At 37.6% G+C, this 17,241-nt stretch overlaps 1 protein-coding gene across 4 annotated transcripts in view; it reads right to left on the reverse strand.

Annotated features, from left to right (window-relative positions):
- DNM1L (dynamin 1 like) overlaps positions 1-17,241 on the reverse strand; it is a 39,351-nt gene that overhangs the window by 13,893 nt on the left and 8,217 nt on the right. For 2 of the 4 annotated variants that reach the window (XM_071551171.1, XM_071551169.1), the window contains exons 2-11: positions 12,601-12,748; positions 6,888-6,926; positions 5,687-5,733; positions 4,561-4,632; positions 3,931-4,017; positions 3,162-3,324; positions 1,783-1,903; positions 1,063-1,194; positions 601-807; positions 282-402 (exon numbers count right to left, since the gene is read on the reverse strand). In XM_071551171.1, the coding sequence (XP_071407272.1) occupies positions 282-402; positions 601-807; positions 1,063-1,194; positions 1,783-1,903; positions 3,162-3,324; positions 3,931-4,017; positions 4,561-4,632; positions 5,687-5,733; positions 6,888-6,926; positions 12,601-12,748 (1,137 nt within the window). The remainder of the gene's footprint in view (positions 1-281; positions 403-600; positions 808-1,062; positions 1,195-1,782; positions 1,904-3,161; positions 3,325-3,930; positions 4,018-4,560; positions 4,633-5,686; positions 5,734-6,887; positions 6,927-12,600; positions 12,749-17,241) is intronic. The other 2 variants (XM_071551172.1, XM_071551170.1) reach the window with 1 other exon arrangement.

Here is a 17,241-nt window from a genome sequence, read left to right on the forward strand (position 1 = left end):
CAGTACAACGTTGCCAAAGCTTGGCCTAAGCTTTATTTCAGCCTCTAAATAACAGCAGGGAGATGTAAACATTCACCTTGAACTCATTCCATATAGAATAATGCCTGCGTATTTGGATATTGTGATTTTTCCACTTGAAGTACTAAAAATCAGGATTCAGTCTCTTCATATTAACTCATTAAGCTGAGATCATTAATTCACAGGACTGAAGGAGCACAAGTTTGTTGCAATTCCTATTCAATATATAGTCACAGCACTTAGATATAGAGAAGAACACTCACAGTAGCATTTCTAATGGCAGTCAGAATATCAATTGTGTTAAGGCCACCCAGCGGGTCAACAGATTCCAAAGTTCTTCCAAAGGTCTCATGAAAAATATAGCAGATTCTGGCTCCACCACATCTGAAAGAATAAAATAACAACTGAAGTAGTAAACAAGAAAAAAAGCTCTCATTGCAGCATTTTTTATAGTGGCTTGGATTCAAACATTTTTGGGTATGTTATGCTCCAGTGTAGTACTACTGCCAGCGAAAACCAGTAAGAGCCACCGGGTCAGTCTAACAACTCAGTCAATATTCTAGGAAAACATTTGGTACTTACAGCTCTGAAGTCTCTATGTATTTTGCTGTTCCTTCAATAGTGTTACAATACTCTGTGGCAAATTTGGTAATAAGCTGCAATAAAGTAGCACTTTTGTCTTCAACAGGTTCCCCATAGCTGTTCAGTAGAGACTGGTACTGAGCAGCTAAAACATTAATTCTGGTTTTCAGTTCTGGCAAGCAATCCCTGATATGATGCATCAGTAGTCTAAAAATAGAAAAGTCCCTCATTAGCAGAAAGGAAAAGTTTCAGGTTTATTATATTCATCAAAACAGACAGACAAAAATAATCACCAAAGGAAAACATTTACTCAGGAAAAATTACAGTAAATTCAGAAACTGAGAGAAGCGGAGTTTAGAATCAAGAGTTTTCCTCAATGTATCACTCTACAGCACCAAAAGAGAAAGTAAAGGTAAGAATCAAGTTCTGCACATATTCCTAACACATCACACAGAGCAATACCTGTTCAGTGTTCTGGCAAGATACTTGGTGCCGTTGCGGTTGGCCAGGGACGGGTACTTCTTTTGAAGAAAACCATACTCATCACGAATGGAATCAGCTACACTCTTCTTGTTGTTAATGTCCAACTGACTCCTGAAGTAAAAAAGGCAGAGTTGCACTCTAGTTAATAGATGCAAAGTAAAACTAATTTACACTTCTGCTTTTCCGGACAGGACAGCTAATTCTTTAGACTTTAAAGGGTTTTATTTTTTCTTCTGTGCAACATAGTCAACAAATCAGCACAGGCAGCAGCTGTACACAGACTAAGTAATGTTTTTATCAGAACTACATGAGATTTGACCTTGTTAAAGCAAAAAAATACAGCTAACAGTACTGCAGCCATATACAGTTAGCACTAATATACACAGGATCTGTACCAGATCAGTGCTAATGTGAACAGTTGAGCAGAAGCTTTCCTCAGGCTGAGTAATAGTGCAAAGTACTGGTGACACTACAGTTCTTTCAGAAGAAGTGTCTCTATTCCTTTCTAAATTAGCAGTTGGTTGAGTGGAAGAACAAAGGCTTCTCAGAAGTGAACAACAAGCTCCTCACTTGCTTACTCCGGAGTTTATTTCAAAATTGTCATCTTATTCTTAAAACTATATTCATGGTTAAAAAAGCTGAAAGGATTACTTCATATCAACACAGTTTTAAAAATTACATCAAGGTGCCCAGGCAGACCTATTCACTACGCCAATGATGCCAAGTTTGACTGGAATCACTCTTCCCATGAGCACATCCATAGCATCAGTGCCAGCATCCATGAGATCCAGCTTTGTGATAACAGCAAGCGTTCTTCGACCTACCAAAAGGAAAACACACTCACAGGGATGCTTTGTTTTGATCAGAGTAACCATGTAATACAGGAAAGTAAAGAAAAAAGCAACTTCAATTCATTGAACAGGTAAATACTGAACATCTAAACCAGCAGGCACAGGATCTGTCTGGGACCTTAGTATTTCCTGAGATTTTGGATCTGATAAAAAGGTGGCAAGAACTTTTTCTTTAGAATATAACACTTTTTGAGTCTAAACAAAATAACCCAAAACTTCAGCAAAATCAGTAGGTTCTTGGGTCTTGAAACTCTGATGTGAGACTACCTACTTTAGTACTTCAAGTTCCCCTTACATACCATTACTCCTAGAGAACCAGCACCATGATCTGCCACTCCAGACCTTTAAGTTTCAGAATTTTGGGAAGTGATCCAAAAGACACAGTTGATAATTTGTACAGGGGTAAGTTAAAAGGGGTCTGCTACCTTGAACCAGGACAATTTGACTGAGCAGACTGCCTGAAGAGGTTTTCCCGTCAAGGTTATATGGCAGACCAGCCAAAGCAAATTTGGAATTTGAAAACAAACAAGAAATGTTATATTTTATGGGAAGAAAAACTTGAGGGTAAAGCCTAAGACTAAATTTTAGCCTAATTTCTGTATTTCTATTTTCCTAGTGTACTATTCCCTATTCTTTCAAATCACACAGTGCCATTTGTTAGTCAATGGTACCAACAGCACTTTCCAAAAGCCAAAAGCAGGGAACCAGTAGCTTCAGATCTGTTTCAAAGTCATTAGGTAAATATAAAATTATAATCCTCTTTTTATATTAAATCAAATCAGTCAGTTCTGCCACTCTTACTAAAAATCACTAGACTAACAGCTAGACAGTCAATTACTAGCTGCAGGATGGCACATTTTCTCTAGCAAAATAAACAACATAGGACAATAAAGCATTAAGTTGCCCTAACACACTTCTGTAAACTACTAAAACACTGAAACCCCCCAATATTCTGCAACACCACTTGTTGCTGTGAAAACAGAAGTATCTCCTATGATTACATGTTCATAAGCCAGAAATCTGTCAGATAGTAATTCATCCCAGCATTTTCTGAGTTGTAGAGAGTGTAGAAAGAATTCTTTAAGAAAACATAGAAATCAGATTTGCTAAGAAATTTGGTCATATTTGCTTTTCTTACTACATTTTGCCCAAACAACTTCAGTTTTATTTTAGAATCTAATTTAAAAATAACTTGAATTACAGCATCTAGTTTTATTTGCTGCTTACCATCTGGATCCACCTCACGTGCTATTTTAAGTGCTTCTGAAGTGGCCATGTCTGTGTTGGCTGCTGTGACTGCCAGAATAATCGAATTGGGGTTGCTGATGAACTGAAGGATTAGCTCTCTTATTTGAAGTTCAATGTCCTTAGGCTGATCACCAACAGGCACCTAGAGAGAAAACAACACAAGCCTGTTAAAAATTGTGTATTTATGCCTGCATGAGACTTGGTGTCCAAGAACCAGCTGCACTGCTGGCACAGTGGGCTGTCTATGTGTGCATGGGCAGGAAAAGAAGTCATCTTCATGTCACAGAAAATTATTTCATATAAAACCTCAACAAACAGGACCTCCACATTTCTTCTAGTTTATTTTCACTTTATGCAACTTCTTACAGAAATACAAATAGCAACTTCTGGAGAAGCAATGTAGGAAACATTTTCAAACTTGCCAAATACTCATCTACTTGCAGGTACACCTCTGAGACTTGGGTGCCACCTCGTCTGTGGAAAGGAACACACATCCCACACAATGCTTAAATGAGTTGTACATAGAAAGAGGAAGAACTTGAGCAAGTCCACCTCTTAACATCAGCAAAGATCATCAGAAACCCAAATTTATACCAGAAGATAGTGATGTGCCAAATTTATATAAAACTACTTAACCTGAGGAAAGCTGTTTATCTGACAATACAGAATAATGCCAAGAATGAACACACACATCTTATTCAAAAATACTGTTCACAGTGAATCAGAAGAGAAGGATTCTCAACCCTACCTTTGTCATTCCAGGTAAATCCACAAGAGTCAGATTTACAACATTAGCTGAAAAAATCTTAAGGTGAATAGGTTCAGGGCTGATCCCCTAGGAATAGATTAACAATAATAAAAAAAAAATTACTGTACTGGGTTATTTAGATGCATTATTTAGAAATCCAAGAGTTGCAGTTTCATACTAGAAAAACTGTCTTTCATCATACACCTTACACCTACATGGCAAGGAAAAGAAGACATCTTTCAACCAATTTCTCTTTGGCAGCCCTGCTTTCTATCTCATGAAATGCATAAAAGCTTTTATATGTGACTGACTATACAGATATGCAAGAATAAAATACTCAATTTTACAGTTATATATTAAGCCATATATGTGGAAAAATGAAAGCAAGTTTAATCAAGTTTATTTTTTGCACTATTACACAAGTTTGAAGTAAATCAACAATTCTCTGTCTTTTATCCAAAATCATTTATCTTATGAACACAGTAAAAAAATCTCAGGACAGCAAGCAACATTGCTGGGCTGTTCAGGAGAACAGATAAATGCTTTTCACTTCCAGCTGCCAAATCTGTTTAAAAAAGGTTTAAGCAGCAAAAGAATTTATAGCAAGACAAAGATGGACAGTACATTTACCTTATTATTTCCAGAAATCCTCTCCGTTTCATTTTCTATTTCCTGACGAATTTCATCAAAATCTGTATAGATCTGAAGGAATGAAGAAACAAAATGTTGAAAACTGAAAGACAGCATCCACTTCCCTAATTGCAAAATAATGCTCTCTTCTACAAGAGACAGTGTAAACCTCTCTCAGTATAGAGAATATGAGAAAAAACAAGAATTTCTATTAGCCCCTAAGCTGAAGCAAACAGGAATCATCAGTGCTAAAAAAAAATTGGAATGTTAGCATTTAATCTGTTGATTAATACTGTGAGATGGGAGTTGTTGGCACTTACGACACACCAGTGTCAGAAATGTTATTAACGAGTGTTCACCAAAAGACAATGCAAACATTTAATTCCATTTTGAATCTCGTTGCAACCCCTTGAGATTATTAAATGTGTAGCCTGAACCCCTTCTCATCTCAAAAATAACAAAAAATAAGGGCACAATTTCATTTTCACATTTGTCCACTCTTGTCAAAACTGTTCTCCTTCCACCAATCCAACATAAGTTAGCAAAGAGCTACCCTTGCACAGGTCCCTCTGCAATCCTCTCTAGCTTTCCTTCAACTCTTAGCACTGTTTAAAGTAATAAACACTTAAGTAATTCATCTGCCAAAAGATATGACTTTCTTCAAGCAAAGAATTAAGCTTTGACTCTCCCATTTCAGTCCTAGGTGATCTCAGTTTCTGCTCCTCGACCCTGATGCACATTCCTTCTTTTTAAAAGCTTTCTAATAATCTCTGAAGTTGCCAATTCTTCAGTGGACTGAAATGACTTGTGATTACACATACTCTTGTCTTTACCATGTCCATTCTAATTTTGCCAATGTGCAAAATAGAATAATCAACAAACTAACACAAAAATAACTAAGATAAATAACGGAGCAGAGTAAATGGCCCATACAACAGATATTTTATGTTTTTAAAGTTTTTCTACTCATAAAAGACAAAACACAAAATCTTCAATACTCTGACATCTAGTATAAAAGCCAGAATAATATCCTTTTTAGGCAACTCAAGGGAAGAGATAACAGAATTAAGTATATATATGTTAACATATTTATGACACTGCTACTCCATCATCATAGTACACATACCTTATTTTTGGTATGAAGAAATTTACCCCACTCTGCAGCATCGACCTCTGAAAACAAAAATTGATACATGAGGAAGAAGAAGCAGATGTTTCAATCACATTTTTCCAAGAGCCTGTTTGTTGAAATCTACAATGTGATTTTATATTTTCAAGCAGTAAAAAAAAAATTAGTTCGCTTTCTACAGTGAGATGTTAAATAGCTCAGTACAAACACATTTATGATTCTGCCCATTACAGCCCTGCATCTCATTACTATGTTTAATTGTCCCTCTTACACAAGGTCCACCTTCCTAACTGTGACTGAGCCAACAGCTACCCTAAAATCTTTCAGAAATGGTCTATTTTGGTAAATATCAGTTTGCAACAGAAAACAAAATAATTATTAGCAATAGCTGCCTTTTAGTTTCTTTTCTTTTACCATGCAAGTGAGATCAAATTTCAGCTGAAAGAAAAAGTTAGAAAAACCTGTAGGACCAAAACCAAGCAAACAGAAAATACATAAGAATTCTGCATACAAAGAAGCCTTAGGAGAACATGTCTCTTCCCAAATCTGTCAGGGACCAAACATCTTCACTCTTGTCAGTCATCACTTACGTCCAGAATTATCTGGGGGCTGTGTAAGAGCAGTCCCCGAAACAGCAAAGGAGGTTTTGTCAATTCCTGCTTGGTAGTGCAGGCAGCAGTTCCAGTCACACTGTGAGATATTCACACTTTCCCAATTAGGTTTCCAAGTACTAGTGGTAAGTTCCATTTCCAATTTTTATTTTGTGGTCATTTCCTCTCTGCTTCCTGACACAGCAATCTGCTCTAGAAGAACAGTCTACCAGAAATCTGGCCATTTGGCAAACACACAATTTACCTACAACCAAGTAATCTTTCAAAACATTTCTTTCACTTAAGTTGAAATTCAAGATACTGACCAACAAAGATTTTTTTAGAGGATTTGGGAATCAAAAGTGCAGGAAACTCTATGAAGCAGTAACAGCATAGAAAAGCAAAAATCATCTCATTCTAATGCAAGAAGGTCAGAAAACTAAAAATCAACCAGAACACAAGACTCAGAAAAATAATCAATCAACACAGGAGCCAAAGTGTGAAAGGAAAAGTGTAATCAACAATAATGTGGCATGAAATGTACGTGATTAGTGTATATAAGCATGCACTTTATGTGTAGAGAGAAAAAGCAAGTGGATAAAGGCAACCTTTAGAAAGGTGTCTCGGATTTTTCCATGTAGCAGGGTCTGCAGTTAAAGAGAAACAGCATTGAATGGCATTTAACATTTTTTACATCATATTAATACAGCATTTTATTAACTTTCAGTCCCAGATTCTGTTACGAAGATCACAAATGCATGCAGACAGATGAACATGCTATTCTAGTATTGATGAGAACATGTAACACAGTAACACTATGCACATAAATAAGATCCTAACTAAACACAGAAACATGATGCATATCAGATATTCTGTACAACTGGCTTACTTGATGGTGACTAATTACTGCCATTCACCTAATTCCAACAGCTCACAGTATGTTTTTATCTGAGCACAGAAAACAGTACCATTAGGCCTCACAAAGCTGAACTTAATCAAGCATTGGTGAAATGTTTCTCATCATTTACTCATGGCAAGAACCAGATAAAGAAAATACTTCAAATGTCCCTGGAAGTAAGATTACTGTATGGGAAAGAAATCTTAGGTTTTGCATCAATATTTCTAAGGCTCAATTAAACAATTACATCAGTTCTGAGACAGATTTAAGAAGAGACAACGCAGATCTCAATCTTCTGAATCTTTAATTTTCTAAAGGTATTTATGGAAATTGCATTACAAAAAAATTATGTAACAGCTCTGTTTTTATGTGATCTCTGTACAACACCATGAAAGCACAAGAATCAAAACAAACTGGTGAAGACATTTTTGTTTGTGCCTGTTTGGTACAAAATGCGAGTAGCACAACAACAGTCAATTCATCTGTTTTGACAGCTTAGTACCTCTGGAGAGTTATTTTAATGTCTTGCTCAGATGAGTAAGTCAAAGGTGTGTGTATTATCACTGGAAATGTGCTGATTTTGATGGACTGGATCCATTCAGGAAAAGCTTTTAAAACTCAAACTTTTATCCTTACTGTTCTGTAGACACACGAGCTATGAGGAAACCACCATTAGGGAGAAGCTTTTGTTTGTCTTGGTTGGTAAATAGGTAAAATTACATCTCAGTCTCCAAAATAAGTAGAAAATTAAAGGACTCCATTATTATACATGTTTAGCTTATTTACCATTCAGAGGAAATAAAGCAAAATGCACACATAGGAAGAAACTACTGTATCTTCAGGATTGTATTGCTCATCTCCTCTTAAAAATTAAATGCAAGACAGTAAAGAGAGACATAAATCCAGGAAGAAAAATACACATCAATGTACTGTCACTGTCACATTAGGGAGATACGGACCAGGCACTCCTGTTATGTCCCTCCTCAGGAGATCATGGCCTCTTGCACACACTGCTTTAGTCTTACATCACTGGGTTTTTAGCAGCACAGGAATTTGCAGACAGGGACTAGGCTTAGTTCTATGTGTAAATATGGGGGTTTTCATTAACATCTTAAAATAAACACTCAAAATACGCAGTAAAGTCACAGATATTGCATTTTAACTTGCTAACACCTAGGGGAAAATTTCCCAATTGATCTAATTTAACGCAAAGGATTTGCATTACCCCAATGTAAGGATGCTCAAGGCAAGAGGAAAATACTTTAATTAGCCTACATGCAACAGCTCCATGTTCTGGTTTACATGTAGGATGCTTTTCTATCACTAGTTTAACTGGTAAATCAATCTTCCCCCAGCTATGTCACTTTCTGGAAGCTGTTAAGGCAAAACCTTCAGCTGAATTAATCATCTGATGACATTCAAGATTTAATGCTAGATTAAGATGGGCAGAAATGACATTTTGGTCATAATAAAATCAGTATTACAACTTTAAGAAATTATTAAGATGGCAGCTGTTAAGAACAAAGAGATTCCGGCTTTCAAAAAAAACAAACCAAAAAAAAACCAACAAAAAACCCAAACAAACAAAAAACACATATCCCAAATAAAGCAACAGTCTTTATTTTTCTGGCTTTTCATATCTTAGTGTAAGACTAGAAAACCTGAATTAACACAAAGGAAAACTAGACATATTACAGTATCTTTCTCAGGACGACCATCCACTAAATTGTACTTGTTCCATCCTACACTACAATACTTCTTTAAGAAGCTCAAATACAGTACAAAGTTTACTAACTTTTGTTATTCATTTATCTCTTCTCCCTTTCTAAAGCAGTAGAAATGTTATTCATACACAATGAGAGCACAGAGAAACTGTTCAGGGTCATAAAAAGTCACCCCCATAGAAGATTTCCTGCAGCACAGCAATGAGAACTTCCCAAATACTAAATTCCTGGCTTTCTAGTTTCTGTATCTTCACAGCTGCTGGATCCAGAAACTGACCATCTGAACTCTCTTTCAACCCCCCCAGCCCCATCACCTCATCCTTTCCTGGCTCTCTTCCTCTAAATTAAAAATAAAAAGCCAACTTGTGAAAGAAACATGCTCCTATCTTCCAATTCCTTCTGCTGTGTTGTACCATTTTTTCCGTCCCTGATGCCAACTGGATTGCAAGCCCTTTTTCTCCTGTGCTTCTACAAAGCCCAGAAGAGAGAAACAGCTCCTGCTGTTCGGGAGTGGGGGGTAAAAAATCCCTCTTTGAAGTACAGAGCAAAAAGCTGAAAAATCACTGTTGATTTATCCAGCAACAGACCTGCATTAATTATTCCTGTGTTCCATATCAACTCCATCCATGTTCAGTTTCCTATCTTAGGATAAAAAAAACCCTCAAAGCTCTAAACATTTACTAATTGTCCACTGACATGCTCCCAATTTTTTTCTATTTCTGAACATAAGGGTAAACTACCAGAATAGGTCTTCTCCACAAGACTAATTTATTAATTCACAAGACCAGGCCCAGTTCTCTGATCAAGTCCTGTTTCTCTTGCAATTTGATCAGAGAACACCTCAGTGTGGTATTAGCACATCCAACACAGCACATGTGCTGAATCACTAAAGGGTAACAATGAACAGCAAAAGCATAATGAGAACATTTCCTTCATGCCATATCATACACATCTCTAGAATATACATATCAGTCTGAAATATCATGTTATGAAAACACAGAGCTCTCTATCTATTCAATTGAAAAATTATCTCTGCTATTTCCTGAGTGTCTTGACTTACTGCAGTGACCACAGTACAAAGGTCTCACAGAGCTCACCAGTGCCTCTGAGGAAAAAGCAAGGATGATCTTTAATGCTGCATGATAGAAAAACAAAGGTATCCAAATGTCTGGCTGCAACTGTTCTCAACAATTTTTCCCAATGTGCTCCCAAGAATCAAATAAAAATAAATTTAAAAAAGTCCAAAAGCAAAGCCAAAAAACCTTCCAAATGAACCCAACAAAATCCCTCAATTGCCACAAACTGATGGTCTTTGACAGCTCACATGTCAAAGTAAAGTCATTGGAGAGACACAATTTTTTTCCTTCATAAAGACAAGGCAATTGTCCACAAACATATAGCACAACAGTCAAAAGTGCTTTGTGTTAAAACCAGGGAAGCTTTCTAGATGCAAACACTGATGGTCAGCTTGTAAGAACTACAGACTAGGACCTATTTTAAAATGGCTGTGTTAAAATGTAATACTGATAGGCATGTAGAGCAAGCATTAGGACAGATAAAGGGGACGATCACAAAGCAGAGTCACAAAAGGAAGAGGCAGTTGGACAGAAGTGTCTGTGCATCGAGGGTTCAACACCAGCACTCAGAAAGAAGCACGCCAGGACTGACACTCTCATCCAGTATTCCATTTGTAAAGAACAAACCTCTCATTGGGACAAAATACTTTTCTGCAAGACTATTTCCCTCTGGGAAATATTCAACTCTACCTCAACACCCACCTCCTAATAAAGAAAATTATGACTCTAATGGCATAGGGCCTTATTACAATGTCAGGCAGCATAACCAGGATAAGAGGTTGCCATCTTTTATCTTTCCAAGCTACTTGATTCCATCTTTTTAGATCTGACAATCTGAACATCCACTAAACCAGATCAGTGACCAAACCATTTAGACCATGATTTGCTTGAATTTTGGAAAGAAAATGCATTTCAAGCTCAACTAGTAAGTCAAAGATTTCTCTTTTTGTTCCTACCAAACAAACCCACACCTCTCTCACAGGAACAAGATGAGATTGTAACATGTACATCTTGCGTATCGATTTTTTTTTCCAAAAAGAACCCTAAATGGTCCTCATAAATAATAATTTAGACTAACATCACTATGCAGTAATATCACTATCCTATTTTAAATTTAAAATCCGCATCCCCAGGTCAAATGCAACCCACAAGAGAAAGCCTCTGCCTTGACTCTGAATACTCCAATTACAAAACCATCTTTTATACCTGTAAAGTTGCAGAACAGAATAAAGTAGTATTTTACCCTACAACTCATAATCAAAGCATTCTGAAAAGTACCAGAAACTGTACACTGCACAATGCAAGTGATGGAAAAATGACATTTAAAGAAAGCAAATATGTCATTTCAGAAGGTTGCCCTGAGACTGAATTCTCCACCCTTGGAGGTTTTCAAGACCTAACTGGGTAAAGATCCAAGCAACCCAGTGCTGATTCAGAGCTGGCCCCTTTTTGTGGAAGAGATTGGACTAGAGACCTTCCCAGATAATTTCCAACCTGAATTGTCCTACAACCTCTCACAAGGATTGCACATTAAAAGTTCTTACTTGTTATGAACCCTAATTGTGTTCTCTGCTTGTGACAATAATGAAGACTGGAACTTAAACCTTTTAAATGGCACAGTATTAGTAACTGTCCTTCCGAAACCAAAGGCTATAAATATTACAGGAAAACAAATACTGTAAAGAACTTCTGATATCTTGACCTATTGTCACTAAAAATAAATTCAGAAAAATTTGAACACAACGAGAATTAATAATTATAGCCTCAAGTTCATCACACCAACAAATGCCTGTGCTCTTTTTACTGTCTAAATCAACAAGCTAAGACTTATCCTACAATCAGAAGGTCAATATGCCCCTCCTGCTCTTTCCCAAGATCAGGAGCATTAGTTGGTATAGAATGGGCACTGAAACTCCCAAGGGACAACTGAGACCCCTTTCTTGATCTGCTGAAAGATACTGTAGAAATACTACAGAAGACAAGCTTCAAACTAGACAGTCTCAGAACACTGAAGTTCTGTTCTTGACGTGCTTGGAGTCTCAGAGCAGCCCAGTAAGATGGCACCTGTAAGCTACAGAACGTGCCCATTAAATCCTGCTTGCATCTATTACAACTTTGTTTTCATTTCACCTTGCTCTTAGTAATATGGTTTAGTTTTAGGTAGTCCTGTGAGGAGCAGGGAGTTGTACTCTTCTGCTCCATTCAGAACTTACCTACCCTGTAATCTCCTCCTATAAAGTCACTCATCATCTCAATGAAATACTTTATTTATACAGCAAAAGAGGAAGGTAAAAAAAAAGATAAGAAATCATGTTTTCTATACTCTAGACAGCTAACTTTGTAACTGAAATGCTTTCTTTGGCCTGTTTTTCTCAAAAGTATTTCCTAAGAACAGGAAAGGTTAAAACAACAAAGATATTTTGAGTATCCTAAAGATTTTGATTTCATGACATTTGCTAAATGGATAAAACAGATGTGACAACAGCTGCGTTTTCTTCCAGGCAAATTTTAAGAAATACACTTGAGTTTTAAGATTACAACAACTGATTTTTCAGTTAAAGGAACAAGAAAGGTCTGAAGTTTCTTTCCAACAAGAGAAAACACACTGTTGGATCACCCTTACCATTTTCATCTCCAGCTCCTTTCCGACCATCCTCTGGGGAAACATGAACCAGCTGCAGAATGAGGGGTCTCCGGGTGACAACTCCAGTACCTCGAGGGAGCAGATCCCTTCCCACAAGGCTTTCCAACACAGAGCTCTTTCCACTGCTCTGAAAATTGGAATACAACTACATTAGTTTCTAAACATAAAAATGCTGTAATATTTGAGCTTTAGTTTGTTTTCATCTAATCTGCAAACAGTGTCGTGTGCTATGCAGTGCCTGAAGGAGCATCTCACACAGCACAGTGTAACACTGCACAGGCACTGAAGGAGACAAGTTTGCTACAAACCAGTAACTGTTTAAACCTGCTTGGGACACTTAAAAATACGTAGATAGATGCAATTTTTATTTCTTAAGGCTAAATTAAACATGTAATACGTTTCAGGAAAAAATAATGTCCTATTTAGATTTTCCTACCGCAAATATTAAACTCTCCAGACACCCTTTGCTTTCCTCATAATGCTTAGAAGGAAATTCTGTCTTGTACTATGTAATTTTCTAACATCTTGAAGCAAAACTTCAATCTGTAAAGTAAGGAGTTTAATGTTGTTAGCATTTGTGAGAATTAACATGGGCTGGCCCTGTTAATACCAACCCAGCATTACACAGATATTAACTATACTTGAACACATCAAGCTGTTACAGATTTATATTCTTTTCAGTTTGAGGTTTGTTTTGGTTGGTTGGGGTTTTTTTGTAAAATGTATCAGCCTCATAAGTGCAGACATTGTTTCTATGTTTAGAGTATAAAACAAACATTGTTTCATGTCCTCCTACACTCTATATATTTAAGTATTCACGACTTAATTCACTGCAAATATTAGGCTGTACAACAACTGTAAAAAGCTGTGAAGTACTTGAAGGCTGTGAAATTACACAAAGGCTTTGACGGTCTACATTTTAAATGTTCTTCTTTAGCACTTTTGTATAAAATGAAGAATTGGTCCAACAAGCAATTGTGAACACATGGATTTAAAAAGTGATTCCAGAGCAGTGTGACCTGAAAACCAACAATAAACAATACACAAGCCATGTCAACATAACACTTGGAAAGTCTGATTTTGTCTTTTTCACAGAACTGTATTAAACTCTTGCAGTTTTCTGCAGCTGAGAAGTCAACATGAGAAAACCCTCTCTGACAGCCACTGCCACCAGCTACAAAACGTTTCTATATTATCACAACTACCAAGCAATTCTCTTGTTAAACAAAAAAAAAAAACCAACCAAACAAAACACAACAAAAAAACCCTACCCCACAAACCAACAGATGCTTCTGACAGCTGAAATATGCATTCATTGCTGCACAACTTTCACTCGGCCTACGAGTTCTGAAATAACAGACTTGAGACTTCAAGCAAGTAATGAATATATAACCTGGCATAACATGATACAAAAGCAGAGATGAATATCTTTAAATCTCACACATTTAGTGACAGCAGGTGACTTTTCTAGAAATGATAAACAGATCACAGATAAAGCAACACATCACTGTCAGAAAGGACATTTCTACCAGTGCAGTAAGACAAGACTTGGACATATATGAGATCTGTATAACCTACTGAAACACAGGACTTGTGTGCAGAGGCACAAAATAAATACTTAAGTACAAGGTCAAACCCCTAGAAAATTTGAATAACAACAAAAGAAAGCCTTCTTTTATTCTATCACTTTATTGTAAATGCTTTATGGAACAGAAAAAAAAGCCCATTTTTTTCAAAAATAACATTTGCTTCAATAGGCAATTAACAAACCAATGCTAAATACGTGTATTTGTCAGTTTTTCCCATTTGACAGCAGTGATGTCAATGGTTTAGAAAGACCAGGGAGAAGAGCAGAGTCAGATGAAACAGAAATAGAGCCTCATAGGATCTATTTTTTTCCTTCAAAAGACTTACCTAGAAAGTAATTAATAATTTTCCTCTTCAACTGACCTTCTCCAGCTTTTAACACTTCCCGTGCAAGGAGCTTATTGGGCACTGAACTCTTACTAAAAAAGTAACTTAAGAACAACCTAACCAAAGCATGAAGGCTCTGGAAGCCTCCCCAGCAGAGCTCCCACTCTGGCACACTTTTGAAGACTTACTGATATTACAAACTGTGAAAAAACAAACTTCATAGTGACAAAAACCAAACCACCTCTTAACAAACTTCTTTAAGACAAATGTAATGCCTGCTCAAAAAGATGAGAGATCACAACGGTTCACCAGCTGCATTGAAAAAAAATAAAAACAAAAAACCAAAACCTCCAGGGTTTCATTTATTAGAAATATTTTGAACTTCGAGATGGATGTGGCCCTTGGGGATATGGGTTAGGGGATTATAGTGGTGCTGGGCTGATGGCTGGACTAGAGGATCTTGAAGGTCTCTACCAACCTCAGTGATTCTGTGATCTCTTCAGCAAGATTTCTTACACAGGGGTAAAACAATCACTCAGTCTAAAAGGGCTGGAGAAGACTCAAGAGGAAGTGGCTTCTCCTGAACAAACGATCCAAGCACATAAGAGATAGTAGATAAATAGCTGGTCCTTATTAAGAACCTCATCAGGAAACCAAAATCCATGGGAGGAGCTGCTGTTCACTGCTGCTCATTGGCCATTCCAAAAGAGCAGTAATGCAGGAAGCTGAAATGGGCACCTTCCAAACCACCCACAGAACTGAAACACTGTGTTGTTCACCACTCCCACAGTTATCCCCACGTGGAGAAGGAATGACCAGGATCCTTTGCAAATGTGAAGTCATACACTAATTGAGACATTACAGTGCTCCATGCACCAGGAAATTTACTTCAAATCGCATTACATTCCCAACTAATGCAATTTGCTGTTGGAATACAATTATCTAATGCCACGCTCCTTAATCTGGGTTCCATGCACATCCATTACCAAGAATTGTCTGGGAACATGGGGATGAAAGCAGTAAACATGAAGCTGATCTTTTTCTGCCAGCAGGAGGGAGTGAAAAATGTGGGTCTGTTAAAAATACAAATCCAGTTCAGCGAGCCCTTCATACAGCAGATGAAGACAATGACTAGTAAAGATGACCAAGGGTACCACAGAATTTTTAGGCATGAGTCTGCAGAAGCATCATGCTTGTTTTGGCATCTCATTGGAACACTCATCACAATTTTAAGCATGGACAGAAATCCATAAATTCATTTCATGATGGGTCCAGAAAAGCATTAACAAACTCTAACCTTTCGTAGCAGACCAGTCAATGTTTCCTCTGGACTTTAATATCTGATCCTAATTTGAAATATCTATTAGTGATGACATCCAGAGGAACTTTGTACAGATCGCTCAGAAAACTAATAGGCAAATACAGGAACATCCTGTGTCACTTCTTTAACTTTGTGTCAACCTTCCATTGCTGAGTGTTTTAACACTCTTCAGGTTAACCATCATCAGTCCCACAGATAAGCACCTGAGCTGCATAAATTGTAAAACCATTTTCCCCAGAAGTATTAAGATAAGAGGTGATTCATATAGAACTTAAGTATCTTATTTACATCATATATAGTGTCAGAGTGTGTTGAAAGCTTATCAACTTTCTCATTGCCTCCTTAACACCTGTATCTTCATCTTTGTCAACACCATCTTCAGCTAATCTAAAGCAATTAAGGATGAAGGACAGAATCACTGGGAAACAATTATGTACCTCACTGTCACAAATTAAGAAGCTGCAAACTACAAGAACTCTGATGTACTTCAAAAAGCCAAGATCTCTACTTTTGACAGTCCTCATGAGCTTGCTTTTACTACCCTGTCCTTCATTTCCGCACTCCTTGTCTCTGTATCTTTCACTTCTGTGCACTTAGTATGAAAAGGCAGTTGCTCCCATCCATTACACTAATTCTTATGAGAAAATGTGGGTTAGAATCATAGAATAATAGAATCGATTGGGTTGGAAAAGACCTCGGAGATCATCGAGTCCAACCCTTGGTCCAACTCCAGTCCATTTACCAGATCATGGCACTCAGTGCCACGTCCAATCTCAGTTTAAAAACCTCCATGGATGGGGAATCCACCACCTTTCTGGGCAGCCCATTCCAACGCCTGATTACTCTCTCTGGAAACAATTTTTTTCTGATCTCCAACTTAAATTTCCCCTGGCAGAGCTTAAGCCTGTGCCCCCTTGTCTTATTGCTGAGTGCCTGGGAGCCCCCACCTGGCTAGAACTTCCCTTCAGGTAGTTCTAGACAGTGATGAGGTCACCTCTGAGCCCCCTCTTCTCCAGGCTAAACACCCCCAGCTCCCTCAGCCTCTCCCCATAGGGCTTGTGCTCCAGTCCCTTCTCCAGCCTTGTTGCTCTTCTCTGGACCCGCTCCAGCCCCTCAATCTCTTTCCTGAACTGAGGGGCCCAGAACTGAACACAACACTCAAGGTGTGGCCTCATCAACACAGAGTACAGGGGAAGGATCACTGCCCTGGGCCTGCTGACCATGCTAATTTTGATACAGGACAGGATCCCATTGGGTTACAATCTGCTGTGTTACTGACCACAGTTTTCAGAAGTCAGAAGTAGCAGACAGCAGTATATGACTCTGTAATTATCCAGCTTCATTAGCAGCAAGAGGTATCACTTTCAAAAACACTTTAGGGTTGT

This window comes from Pithys albifrons, chromosome 3 (assembly GCF_047495875.1).
Source record: "Pithys albifrons albifrons isolate INPA30051 chromosome 3, PitAlb_v1, whole genome shotgun sequence".
NCBI lineage: Eukaryota > Metazoa > Chordata > Aves > Passeriformes > Thamnophilidae > Pithys > Pithys albifrons.